The sequence below is a fragment of the Sinohyriopsis cumingii genome, chromosome 1 (genome assembly GCF_028554795.1).
Source record: "Sinohyriopsis cumingii isolate HCF-2022 chromosome 1, ASM2855479v2, whole genome shotgun sequence".
NCBI lineage: Eukaryota > Metazoa > Mollusca > Bivalvia > Unionida > Unionidae > Sinohyriopsis > Sinohyriopsis cumingii.
The window spans coordinates 127,214,112-127,229,444 of NC_142961.1; the positions used below are offsets into that span (position 1 = coordinate 127,214,112).

At 32.4% G+C, this 15,333-nt stretch overlaps 1 protein-coding gene across 1 annotated transcript in view; it reads right to left on the reverse strand.

Moving 5' to 3' along the window:
* The window catches only part of LOC149807836 (receptor-type tyrosine-protein phosphatase epsilon-like), a 58,100-nt gene that overhangs the window by 24,551 nt on the left and 18,216 nt on the right, over nt 1–15,333 (reverse strand). The window contains exons 4-6 of the mRNA XM_089960803.1: nt 14,309–14,527; nt 13,637–13,849; nt 5,131–5,242 (exon numbers count right to left, since the gene is read on the reverse strand). Of these exons, the coding sequence (XP_089816929.1) occupies nt 5,131–5,242; nt 13,637–13,849; nt 14,309–14,527 (544 nt within the window). The remainder of the gene's footprint in view (nt 1–5,130; nt 5,243–13,636; nt 13,850–14,308; nt 14,528–15,333) is intronic.

Here is a 15,333-nt window from a genome sequence, read left to right on the forward strand (position 1 = left end):
TCTGTCGTCGCTTAGTTGTTAATGTATATATGCTAAAATCTTCTGTCGTCGCTTAGTTGTTAATGTATATATGCTAAAATCTTCTGTCGTCGCTTTGTTGTTAATGTATATATGCTAATATCTTCAGTATACACCCTTGCAAATTCGTCATCCTTACTTTTTTAGGTGTTATCTGTTCATTTCCCTAATGGTTTTAAAAATTCGTGTTCACCGTATTAATCAACTGATATAGTGTATACCATATATTTTGCGTTACGCTATTTGAAACTGGCATTTCTTGTATATGGAATTCATTGCAAGATGCATGGGGATAAAGGAGTTTATACTAATGTTCACATATAATAATATATTGTACTTGACTTGGATCTGTCAGAACAGGTGTTATTTGTTTCCAATGAATGCAAGTGTAATACCATTTACAAATTAATTGTATTACAGAGACTAAAGCAAGAGAAGCGATCAAGCGGCTAATTATAGTGAGCGAAGCAGGAGAGAAAAAGTTACAGGGAAAGAAGCAAAATGAGCATAGCAAACAAAGTCAAAACTGTTGAAAATAAATGTGCATTGGACGTAGTATAATTAATCCAATTGCTTTCCCTCCAAACGATGAGGTAGATCTTATAGTAGTGTCTGTCTACCATGCAATTAAATGTTCTAGAGACGACGATACCAAATATACAAAAAATTATAAGAATTAGTTAAAATGTTATTAAAAGAACTAATTGCAAGTCAGTATAAACTTCTGCTTTGCATTTAATTTAATATAAGCTCATAACGGAAGTTAGCACACGCTGAGAGAGAGAGAGAGAGAGAGAGAGAGAGAGAGAGAGAGAGCAAGCCCGAGCTAATGCAAGAACAATAATAATATTTCGATATTTGGGTCAATATTAGTTGCAAAGAGGTTTTACTTGCAACTGATCAGTGAATGTGCTAGAAATTAGGCAAGTCTTTTGTACGTTAAATGTGCTCTTATTGTTAAGTAAGTATACTTTAAATGAGATTTTGTGGTTAAGTGAGTAGAAGGTTATGAGAGGAGCGAACAAGAAAAAATGAAAACGATTGTCAAAAAAGAGTGATAGTAAGGAAAATAAAGTCACAAAAGAAGAAAGATGCACGTAGAGTTGGGCTTTGAAAACAACATGGTAAACATTGACATGAATTCCAAATACCAAACAGCCAAGTTTGCGTGTGGGAATAAATGTTCCCTGGCATGTTCAATCATGAACGCTGAGATAATTGTTGCATAATTGTTGCTGTTGCAGGAATATGTTTTATTATATTCAAATACAAAATACTAGTGGGTTGTGCAGTGGAGCAAATTCTAGATCCAAACGAAACGCGGTTTTGTGATAGAATCGAAGAGGCCTGTTTTCTCGACGAATGTCTACTTAAGTAACTGTTTAAGAACAATTCCAGAACAGTCATGGAGTTCAGTCTTTAACTACATAAATGACAAGTGAGGCAAGCAAAATAATTAACGCTGGTTATATAGCATCATTATATTCTTCTTTTACAGCTCTATTGGTTACAGTATGGTTTTCGAGATGATTGCAAAATGTAAGATAGAATCATCATCGGACACGAGACTTGAAGATAGAATCATCATCGGACACGAGACTTGAAGAAGCGTTTAAGATGATTATTACGCTTTGTTTACTTTAGTTTAATATCGACTATCTAACTGGATAAAAATAGAGCCTGACAAACTAATACATTCTAAGGAACAATTTCTTGAACATGTCTAGACAGCAAATTAATTAATTAGATCAAACTGCAAAGAAAGAGTATTTTTAATTGCCATCCGCTAGTTAGCAAGCCAATAACAAAATGGATACAAGTTAAAGTTATTGAGAAGAATGACAAAACTCGAACAAGTTTTAGATCTAGAGACAGTAGACAATGAAAGCGTACCTCCGAGACCCCAGTCATTTCAACTGGGTAGGATATGTCAGCTAGTTGCCAGCTTGCAATATTGGATAATGGTAATATATTTAGAATGTGGAAAAGTTATGATAATAAAGGTTAATGTATTAAAGTGATAGAACATTACAAATATGTTAAAAGAATTATATAAATCTTACATAGATCATGATTTATCGTTCCAATAGCTTCTAATGGGTTTGTTAACTATACTCGAGAATGTCTCTAAGGACCCCGCAGGAAAATAAAATTTTAAACAGCAACATTTTAAAACAAGATATAGTAACCGACGGCATAATGAAGGGAAACAGAATATTGATATTATGATTATCGCAAAATTTACCAATGATATAGGTCGCGCGTTACTTGATTAGAGTAATTGCCAAATATTCAAATATGTATATAAGGAATTGAAAAATTAGGAAAAGGAAGAAACATTGCAATTTAAAATATGTATGATTCGTAGAAAATATTTTAAACGAGGTAAGGAAAAGGATGAGAAGATGTGTTCATAGAAAATTTCAAAAAACAAGAAATGTTTCATATTTTAATAGAGGAGAGAAAGAGGAGAAATACATGCAATCACTCAAGCACGTTCAATAAAAATGTTAATAAAATGAACGCAACAGAATGTATTATTCAAAACGATAAAAGAGAAAAGTACACTCCTAACGTTTACTGATCCAATTAAAAAAAATGAAAATTGCTTAATGCTTTCTAACAAAGACATAATGTAGTACCCATTCCTTTAGCGTGCAATGGTTTGTTCGGTGGTGGGAGTCGGTGGGTGGGAAATGACGGACGGCATCATGTCTGAACCAAATGCACATTGTTTTTAAAGCAAATGTTAGAAAGTGACATGTTGACCTTATTTTTCTTACAACTGGCTGAGCGCCTTGTTATTGTCCTAGGGTTTCGTACAATTGGTTGAAAGCCTCACTAGTTACCTAATGTATTTAAAAAAAATGAATCAAACAGAATTAAACTGGATATAATAAGTGGACCATGAAATACATTATCTATCTACTGATACATATTCTATTCCGTGTACATACGTACCAATGTTCCATATTGTGCGAATACAAACCTCAATATTGATTACGGTATTTGCACTGATATATAAGTAATAACTATCACAACATGTAAAAATCGCATAATTTGTTAATGTATTTCGAGGTTTTGCACATGACTGAGTATTCACTTTGAATTATTAAACAGACTCGTACTGCATTTGCCATATTTTTTTATCATGAGAATGAGTATGCAGTGGATGTGTGATCTCTACAAATCGAAGGCTTCTATTTAAGGTTAGAGTTCATCCTTGACTTTATGATTGATTCTAGTGACCCATTATCTACCTTAATTATATAATATATAGTTCATTTAATAGTATAAGATGGAAAATAAGTTGACAACATAAATCACAAGAATGGTCCCAGTTGTGACATGACGTATATTAGAGTACGTAGTATGAGTGTTCACACTAGTAATATAAAGATGTCTTCTTAATTTTATAACTATTACATAACTTTGCTTTATTCCATTGATGGAACTTTTGCTAATCTGTAATATTAATTGCAGTGATCTTGCTTCGTGTTTTACTTCATGATTGCTATTATTTTGGTGCGCTTCTTTTCTGTATCAAATACAGCAATGCTCTGATAGGTGAGACACATATATTTAATGTGTTTAACATGAAAGTTACACTATTTTGACCAGGAGATAACACATATTTACTTAACCGAGAGGAAGAAAAAGTGTAATCGAACCTAGTTTCATTGAAAATAGCATCCACCAGAACATAACTGTTTATTTCCTTGTTTAGAATATGAAAGATGATATCTTCCAATATTTTAGAAAATAAAAAATATAGGTTTAATTGTGATCATATGTCGACCCGTAACATCGATTCTCACAGCAGTATAACTAAAATAGTGCAAAGAGGAGGACAAATTATTTGTATATATTTAGTATAAGGACATTTACAAATTTTATTCTGTTAAACTTATGATATATGGTGAAGAACTAGGACACTTTACAATGATTCAACAACAACAATACGGAGAATGGTGTCATATTTAATGCAAAATATAGCTAGTCAATATTCAAGTATTTGCTTTCGAAACAACCATGTTAATGAAGACATTTGACTAAATCACATTTTTCATTTGATATGATTAGAAAAGTGTTGCAAATATGAGTTATACAGTCATCATGTCTGCTTTTCCATAACATAAAAAATACAATTGATTAGATGAAAATAATTCTTTGAATCTTTTATACAGTTTTATATTAGCGACATTGAGTATGTTACCAGAACATTATAAAACACGGCATTTAATAAATAATTGTTACGTCTAGTTACATATACACTGATGAGATTAAATGTTGCAGAATATAGAAACATAACGTTTCGATAAAAGGAAAGTTTCTGATGTGTCTGTAATATATAATTACTTAATATTTGGACGGACGGTAATGCAGTCACTCGTAAGTGATTTTAAAGGCACCAGAATGTATTACATTCTTCACTTGGACATATGATGTTATCGTATTTACTCACTTAATCATTTAATCAAACATTTTCATAGTTACATTATTCATTTAGAACAAACAGGATTGAACAATGTATCATAAGTAATAAATTGTGAATGCTACGATCAGAGGGAGGTATTCTCCGAAACACAGGCCATGCAGCTATACAGTTTATGATACGTAAACAAAGCTTTTCAATACCATCATATTCTAACATGTCATTCTGTACTATATCTACTTAGGCTTCCAAAAGTAGCAAGTCACAAATAAACATGCATTTGTTTTATGTGTAAATTTGAACTTGAAATCCCCAACATTCATATGTAATTTAGCTACCATTTGTGCACTTAGTTGACATTGCTCACGTTTAGGAATTGAGACAAATAAGATGTATATTTTCGCTTCTATATGGTCGTTCAATTTTCTGAAGGATACGTGAAGGAACCTCCTTATATACACTGTACTTTGCACGAAGTCGACGCTTGCTTCACGTTGATTGCTTATTGCTTGTTGATATTCACATAAACATTTGCGTTTACAAATGGCCTAATATGTAGCACACGTGCAAGATAACTAAAAGTTGGAGTGAATTTGCATTTTGACTGAAAGCATTTTATAAACATTGAAAAATTAATTCACAAGCATAATTAAAACACGCGACTCATTTATGATTACCTTCTGACAAATACAACCGTCACAACTATTGCTATAATGATTACACAGATTCCAGCTGCCATTCCTCCTCCCACCACTCCGGCAACATTAAGTCTTGTTCTCGCAGGATCAGCTGAAATAGCCATAGTCTATTGTTTTCAGATAATTTCGTAGCATTCAATACTCAATGCAGTACTATAGTCTGAAAATGGTATTAGTACACTATGATTAGTGCATGCATACTACACTATGTTTTCTTATAATTTAAATTTGAAAGTGTTTAAGTTTAAGATAATTTCCTAATGTTACTTGCCTACCTATTTGTTTGTCTGTTTCTCTCTCTCAATATATATTACTACTACTACTACTACTACTAATATTACAAGACAAATCCAACTGATACACCAAATATACTTCCCTATAATAAAATTGTCATATTATATGTTCAATTACCGTCTGTACAAGAGGTAGTACTTTCTTGGTTCTGCCATTGTAGCGGATAACCGGAACAACACTTGAAATGCATGCAACATATGTTTATCATAAGGAGTTTTTTCAATCATCTTGCATATCTCATGAACCCGGAGGTAACTTTGTACTTACAATATACTGGTATGTCTACTATCACATTATATGAAGTTGGGATACTTACTTCCAACTTCGTTGGCAAGGCATTAATAAGGTTGTGTAGGGATGTTGAGATGTTTTCTTCCAGCAGAATGGATAACATTATTCCTGTATTATATCTACAAACAACTCACACCTATGTATTGTTTCAATACAGTCAGCTATACAACAGCTTGATCCAATACATCACGTGAGGATATTAAACAGGTATCATCAATAGCAGAAGTAGATATCAAATTAACATAATTACAGGGATTTCATAAAAGTGGTTTAGTGTCTGCATATCGAAATTTTACTTACTTTTCCATTGCTGCCTAATATAATAAATGCTAAAACGAATATAGATATATTCTTAATTTCCGTAACTTTAATCAACATAAAAGAGCAAAGAAATGCAATGTTTATCTCATTTTGTACATGCAAGTATCATCAAGGTCTTTATGAAAGATAAACATCGTCTGCTGCAAGCATCAAGCATAATGGAATAGAGAGTACTAAATTAACGTCATGTTGAAACGAAATGGGATTCCAAATAGCAATTCGGCATGGATGCCACCGCCAATAGGATGAGAGTCAATGACAGGTATTAAGTCAATCCAGGTGTTAAGTCAATCCAGGACTATAACCTAAAAAAATTTCTGTCAGAAAATAGTCAATTTAATTGATTTTGAAGCATGAAGTACTTCACAAGCTTTTTCTTATCAGCGGAAGAACAGAGACCAAAACTCTGTTAGATTTTATTGGAAAAAGGTGATAGTCGAATATGGATTAGACATGTTTAATATGATACACTTTATTATCGTTCATTACGAATATGTAAATTTCTTTTGCGGCCTTCATTAGCCAATTAGAAATGAAATTCACGAGTGGACACGAACAATATGCTTTATTGATGTCTATTGGATACGTAAGATATATATTTTTTAATTTTACAGCACTATCTTGTACGAGATTTCAATAGTGTCCTAGTCTACAGGCTAGTATGACCGAAAACTATTACCTTTCAGAATATAATAAAGCGACATTTGATTATAATGAATAATGTCAATGATTTTATCAATATATCAACAGCATTACACAATAAGCGACGTGCATTTATAATGATCTATTCCTGAATGATACTCTAGTGTCATATATATGTCTTGAATTATGTGCCTTGCTGCTTTAAAGAAAGTCACCTGATGCTTTTTAGGACCAAAAAAACTAATGTGAGCTACTAATGTGAACATGATAATGGGAAAAGTTGAGGTTTGTTTAGTTTTGTAAGGAATTACGAGACGTATCGTCGTCACCTCACTAACTTGTTCACAATGTCGTAGAATATGCATGCAAGTATGTATGTATGTATGTATGTATGTATGTATGTATGTATGTACGCATGTATGTATGTATGCATGTATGTATATATGCATGTATGTTCATTGCAAATTGTTAAAATACCAAATAATATATCATTCTATAATTGTTTCAACTTTAAAAAAACTGTAATTGCTTCATTTCCTTTCTTGATCCATATTTCTTGTGTAATTTTCATATCAGATATTGTTAAAACAGGAACTATCAGATATTGTTAAAGTAAGACCAATGGTAGAAAATTTCTTTGTGATCTAAAAGCAATGGTCAAAGTATCTTCACCCTATAGCAAATAGGAAGAAGCCAATTTGCGCATCAGAATGTTTTCAAAGGCATAAAATAAAAAGATACTATATAATAAATCTCAACTCTTGATTTGAAATGTTCAGGTATAAGTTTAAATTGGTTTTATTTAAACAGTAGTCAGTCTTAGATGACTGGAAAAGTCTCTGAAAACAATACGATCACCTTCACACGTCCCTTGTATGGGGCTCCATTTGCCATATTCTTTGCAGAGGACTGTCTCTTTTCCAAGACGTGTGTAGCTGAATACCGCATTGAATTTAATTGTAACAGTAGGATTGTAGCTAGTGTTTCCTTCTAATCACAATTATGTCGTGACTGTGCTACCTTCAGGTACACCAGAGAACTGACCGCAGTGTATAACTTAAATCAACATAAACCATATAGGTAAAATTGTGTCAAAAGTATGATATCAGCGAGTTTCGAGATTATTTGAAAACAGAGCACGTTCTAACAGTAAAACAGTTCCTCAACACTTCATAAATACCATAGAAGATGCAAAGAACTGCATGAATCTATTGTAAGACTTTATAGACATGTCATGCATCGCTAAATACATAATATCAACTAATTCAAATTTATTTGTTTTGTACTTTGATCCTCAGTGTAAAATTTAACCGTGTTTTACATTTGGCGGTACTGAAATTTGAATGGTTAAGCTATTGCTTTATAAGATTATAAGATCACCGTCATATGTCCATAGTATGGATCTCCGATTTGCAACATTATCAAAGCTTGCAGTCTCATATCCAGGATTGTGTGAAGTTCAACAACCCTTTGCTTTCGATTTGAAATGAACAATAGCATTATTTGTAGTTCGTGGTTCTAGTTAATCCCATGGCTGACTTGAGTGTACTATTCCCAATATATATATATATATATATATATATATATATATATATATATATATATATATATATATATATATATATATATATATATATATATATATATATATATATATATATATTCTTATGTCACGTGTTTAGGCTCGAATAAACAGTGTCACAAGAAAGTGTGTAAAAAACAAGCTTTTAAAAAAATATTTTCCTTTAAAAATTCTGTAATAGTGAAAAAACTATGAACTTACGGTTTTATTGAGTCAAATCCAAAATAATCCAATAATAATCCAAGAATAAAATTTTTTAAATCCTAATAACAAAATGTTCTACTGATTTCAAGTTCGAATCCCGTCGAAGATTCCAAGATGGTAGACAATGACGTATGCTGCAATCTGTAGTGTTGAATTATACAGTTCCTTGTAGAAACAAGAATTATCACTCCGGTTTTGGAGATCTAAATAAATTTCTATAAAAGAAATATCTTTGATTAAGAATCTCACATGAGCACCCGCATTTTCCAGGAAAAAAGAATTAATCCTTTTGAATCCAAGTAATTTGAAAACAACTTCAATCCAAGTAATATGAAATACCTCCAAACAGCACAACATACAAATTCCAGTGTAACAGCCCAGTTTCTACTGAGAATAACCCTCCAAAACAGATGTTATATCGTCTCCTAAAACGTACACAGGGGGTCACGTGGTCATGTTCTGGACACTTATATAAATTAGGAATTTGTTAAAGATCAGGTCCACCCAGTGTGGCTTGTTTGCATACCAATCATTATACTCTAAGTAATAATAAAAAAAATTGTTTACATCTTAAACACGAAGTCCTATCATGACAACAACCATTTTAAAATATAATTAGAACTTGTGTACGTTGTTGCTACAAATTTTCAATGTAGGTCAGGATCGAGAACAACACCTCGTGTTCATAAAACGAACAGTCAAAGTCAAGCTTTTTTCCGAAAAAGTATCATCTCTAGTGAATATATTTACATTACAATATCATGTAATGAAATAAAAAAATTAAAACTAACAAACAATTAAATTGAAATAAATATGTATTAAATTAAATATAAATAAATCAAATGCACATAACACTTCCCTTAAAGAAATGAAAGATTTATACATAAAGTTTCCTTTTACCACAGACTAATTATACACGAAGCTAAAAATAACTCATATAAATTTCACACAGCGTACATGAAATAATATTTTTGTTATCCATGGGAAAGTTCGTCTGCTACTATTTTTATCTTTTCCCTTGATGTGCCTGATGTCAAGATTATATTCTTGTAATAACAAATTCCACTTAGTAGTCTTTGATTTTTATTTTTCATCTTGCCGAGGAAAGTAATGGAATTGTGGTCACTAAATACAATAATTGAAGAAGGAGCTGAACTAAGAAAAGCTTGAAAATGTTGTAATGCCAAAATCAAAGCCAAACATTACTTCTCGATTGTTGCATAATTTATTTGGTGCTTATTTAATTTCCTAGATTATTAGCACACTAGATGATCAATATCAATTTCATCTTCTTGAATCAAAACTGCTCCAACCCAATCACTAGCATCAACAGACAGCTTAAATGATTGGCTGAAATTTTGAGCTGTAGGAACTGGCGCGCTTTTAAGTATGGCTTCCAACTTGTCAAAAGCCTCCTGACATTTTTCAGTCCAAAGTAACTTGTATTTCTTACTCAAAACTATTGTCAGGGGTTCAGCAATTTCTTAAAACTTGTAACATTTTTTTCTCGATAGGATCCGTCCATAACCCTAAATCGCCTCAGTTGCTTTTTATTAACGGGCACGGAAAATTCAAGTTGGGCAACGTACTTGGCATTCCCGATCTTACCAATATGGTCATCGATTCTTGGTCATGAGAATGAATCTGTTTTTGTCACACTATTCACCTTCCTATAATCAGTAAACATACGGAAAGTTTTATCTGGTTTTGGAATACGTATGCATGGCTAACTCCAGTAACTTTTACTGGGCTCTATAAAACCATTATCCAGCCAATATTGATTCTTTTCTTCTTCAAGTATACATGTTTGGGAGGGTTCATCCTGTACGGGTGTTGTTTGACAGGTCTAGAATTTATTTTTTCAGCATCATGGAAAATTTTGTTTGTAATTATAGGAACATCTGGAAATAAGTGCTTATATTCAAATAATAACTGTTTAAGTTCGTTTCTTTTTTGCTCTTGTAAATGTGAAAGTTTCTGGTCCAGATTTTTCATAACTTCTGAATTCCAAAGATTTGTCACTCCAATGTCAGTATAATACGATGCTATTCTTTCACTTAATTCTTCACTGAGTGGGACATGAACAACTAAATTAATATCAGTTTAACCTTTTTATCTTTTTAAATATACTGGTGACCCTATGATTTATTTAGATCCCAAGAGCATTAATATAATTTAACTCATTAATTTTCTTCTTAACTTCGTAAGGGCCGTAATATCTAAACTGAAGACAGTTTAAAACTGCTCGCTTTAGTAATGATGGTAATCGGAACTCCATACAAAAGATATGTTACGGTCAACTTATGTTTCCAGTAATAGTTTATTAATTCAGATATCAGGACTGATAAATGTAAAACCCAATGAAAGTGTACCCTGGGATTTAAAGTACAAAAAAACGATTTAAATTGTTTCACACTTTTAAAAATTATATTGATGCACGAATTTTCTGTAAAGAATTACAATATATTATACACAATTTACATCTTTTATGGTATACGTGAAAGTATTTTACTGTGAGAACGTGTATTGTTGTCTCTTATTCTCCAAAGTCACATATATCAAACGTTTGACAAATATTTACCAACATACTTTATCTTCAATACAGTAATATACTGCGATCAGTTCGCTGGTGTACCTGGAAACAGCACAATCTCGTCAAAAGTGGGATTAGCTGGAAATACGAGCTACAATGCTACTGTTACAATCAAATGCAATACCGGATTCAGATACACATATCTTGGAACAGAGACGGTCCGCTGTAATAAAGATGGCAAATGGGGCTCCATACAAGGGACGTGTGAAGGTGATCATATTTAGTTTTCTGAGACATTTTCAGTCATTTAAATCTAACTACTGCCATAAATAAAACCAATTTAAACTTATAAATGGCATCTTTCAAATCAAGAGCTGAGATTTAATATATGTTTCCTTTGTATTTTATGCTTTTTAAAACAATTTGTTGCTCAAATTTACTCCTTGCTATTTGCTATAGGGTGAAGGATTTTACCGTTTTTTTTAGATGTCAATGAAATTTGTACCATTTGTCTTACTTTAACAAAATTTGATAATTCTTATAACTCACGGAAGCAATAGGTTTGAGACACATATTTTGCATTTTATATTTTTAAATTGGTATACTAATACACAGAGGTAATTCCATATCCCTGGGAAAATGTATATTGATGCAATTTATTTTTATAAAAATCCCAAACAATGTGTGTTTTATTGAATGTAACACACCACCGTATGCGTCACAATTAGACACATTATTATCCATTGAATTAAAGCCAATATATTATAAAGTCAGACACAAACTGTGTAAATACAGAAAGAGCTGAATATTTACAGAAAAATAAAGGGATGAAATAATTCCAAGATTTTTAATATATATATATATCTTTAAACATGGGAGCCATGCTGCCATCGTGCTTAACGAATAGCGTTATGACTTGTTTCACACACACACACACACACACACACACACACACACACACATATATATGTGTGTGTGTGTGTGTGTGTGTGTGTGTGCATGTGTGACCTTTCTTTGCAACATCCTAAGTACGTGTTCTCTGAAAACCCGATGATTCGTACCCCTAGCAGATTTGTTATCCCAGCTCGGCGTTAAATGTTGACTTAACTTCCGAAAGTTCCAACACATGATATATGATCAAGAGATTAGTTTAAAACTGACGACATTGACATTTCAATTCACGTTTTCCGTAGGGAATTTTGTTACCGCGATCCAGCTTATATCGCGATGTTAGTCGTTGGACCTAGGGCATCGCGTTTTACCTTTATAAACGCATGCCCTTTGTATGGAGCTCCGATTTCCATCATTGCTAAAGCGGGCAGTCTTATATCAAGAAAATAGGAAGCCGTATATCCCAATGCATATGATTGGAAAGGACCAGTAGCATAATTTGTAGCTCAGGGTTCTAGTTAATCACACTGATCATCTTATTTATACAACATTGGATCAGTTCTCCCTTAAAATGTTTGTGATACCTCCTAAAAGTGTCTTTTCTACTTAAAAATGACGGTCTTAATCTTGCCGTTGTCTACAAATAAACTATACATCTTGTTTTTACTGTAGTAGCTTTGAAAACACATTCGAAATAATCACAGCTCTCGGCATCATAATGCCTGATTTCAATTCGATCAGAAATTGTGTTTGCAGTAGTCATGAATAAATGACTGAAAATAGGGATCATCAACACATGTCCTAGTATTATGATAGATTTCCATCGTTACCGAATGTCAATTCCAGTGTGCAGTAAGCATCGCGAGGTAAAAGTTGCAATGGTTGTTATAAGAAATTAACATTAACTTTGGAATAACACTACAATCATGGAAATTTACCATTAGCGTGTTGGCCACTGTGGTACCCGCTGGGAACTAACATGATTAAACCCCTATTTCACACATTTGATTAGCACTCTGCTGGATTTTAACAAGATGGAGAGTTTTACAATCACATACTTAATAATGAGTGTGGCTCCTGTTGTGTGCAATTCATTATTGACTACCAGCTAGTTCGCAAATTAGCTGCACTTTACACTTATCTATTGCTTACCAAATATGCGTCACACTGTAATTGATTGGGGCGATATTGAATGAAGAAAGTATTCATGCTCGACCTTTTTTTCTTCTTTAGAATACAATACCCACGCTCTGATTCTCATTTGTGTCTGTAATCGTTGTAGTCAACAACATAGATCTCACGTTACGCCAATTGCTCTTAACAACAAAGTGATAATTCCTGGTGTAATAATTACTTCACTGTGGTCAGGTATTCCTTTAGGATCACCACAATATATCGCTATTATGTTGAAGAAAATGAAATAGAAACATAATACGTACACAACTTAAAACCGATTAGGTGGGTTTTAAAGTGTCCGAATCTATGACCTTGGTGAGTCTTTAATATCATATACTCGTTAGTACTTTATCGTTAGAAATAATGTGACGAAAACGAATGGATTCAATAAAGATTTAAGGTTAAAAGAACGTAGACAGAATACTACAAATATTAATTAATATGAAAAGGATATCGTAACAAAGATGATTACCGATTGTTCAAATATCCCTTTATATGAATTTGTTAGTTACAAGATACTATTTTGTGAGTGTCAAAAATGAATTAATTACCAGAACATGTGAAATTTCTTGACCATGTCTTGGTGCCCATACATTCTGTGATGCTCTCAGCTTCAGTCAAACTCGATCTATTTTCATATATGTGATATCCATTCTCGCATGCAACATTAAGTTGTGTTCCGTAGGTAAAATTTTGGTTTGAGTCCCCCAGTTTAACAACTTCAACTCTTCCGTTTCGTACGATGTATGGAGAACAAGCAAGTACTGCAAATATTAATTATTATTATATGTGAAATTTAAGACTTTACCACTTTGAGAGAAAATAAAAGACTTCACTTAAAACCTTTACTAAAATATCTCAAATAATATTACTCTACTTTTACTCCAAGACAGATTTAGGGTTTTATATGTTACATGTATGTGATAATTAATAATTTCGAAATATACAAAACCCAACCATTGCCATATAAAAATGTCATACAGACCGAACTAATACCTAACCACATAAGATTATATTTAAACAATAAACAGTCCGAAGACACACTTTCCATGACTCATTGCAGAGTGTGTGTGAAGAAATGTTGACAAGTGATCAAAGATATCAAGTTTACACCAAATTAATGATAACATTGCATACTGAACTATCGACTAAAACTATAAACGACAGGTGAGCCAGCTTCGTCAGTGTTTAAAATATTTATTTCATGCACTGGTTATTCTTACCTTCGTATGCTTCTAGCTCGCAAATGCTGATAAAAGTCTCGTTTGTTTTTGTCAGTTTCGTATTATTAAGCTTAATTGAACTGATTCTTTTATCGAGAGTGACATTTACATCTATCATTTCTGGTGGGTGGCTTGAACTGAATTGTATATGTTGCCATTTGCTGTCCTCCACTTGAACGTACATCTCCGAACCATCTAGCCTATTGTAAATATTGTGCTCTGCAAAGATTAAATCACATAATTCCAATGTATGTACACAATATATCATTGAATATTTATTAAAATGTTCACCCAATGCAGTTGTATGTGACATATTCATATTCAAAAGAAAATATTTTAGTAACATTAACCATAAAATTCTTTCTTGCGCACATCAAACACCTCAAATATATCAATATTCCAATTATTCTCGAAGTCCACCAATATAATGAAGTGAAATTCGTCCTATAAGCCAACAAACTGTGCTGAAAACATTTATGGATGATGTTTTCGTATTCCCTGTTTAATTACTTCATGGGTTCCTATTTTCACATATACTGGAGATAACAGGGATTAATTTACCAACCATAGCTATTGACCAGGTTAACACATAAGGATACACACTCATAATAACATTTTAATACCAGATGTTAACATGTATACAATTTTTTCTCTGTCAAAAACACAAATTAATATTTAAAGCACGACAAGAACTATGTTGCTAGCCTATCGTCAATGTTGTAGACTGGAGAAACATGTACAAACATAGTTTACATTGGAGCAAGCAGACCAAGCAAATAAATACCATCAGGTTTCTAGTAGATATGTGTAAAGCCTACAAAAGTGACAACTCATATTTAGTATTTTTAATACAAATTCATATGTTTTAAAACAATTAGTTCAATTGTTTCAAATAAAAAGTCCTAAAACTTAGTGAAAATTATTACTTTAACAAAGCATTCATAACAGTTGTATAGCTACGATCTTCTTTATATATCTATACCTTCTTCTCGTGAAAGACCAGAAAGAATAGCATTGTTACCAAC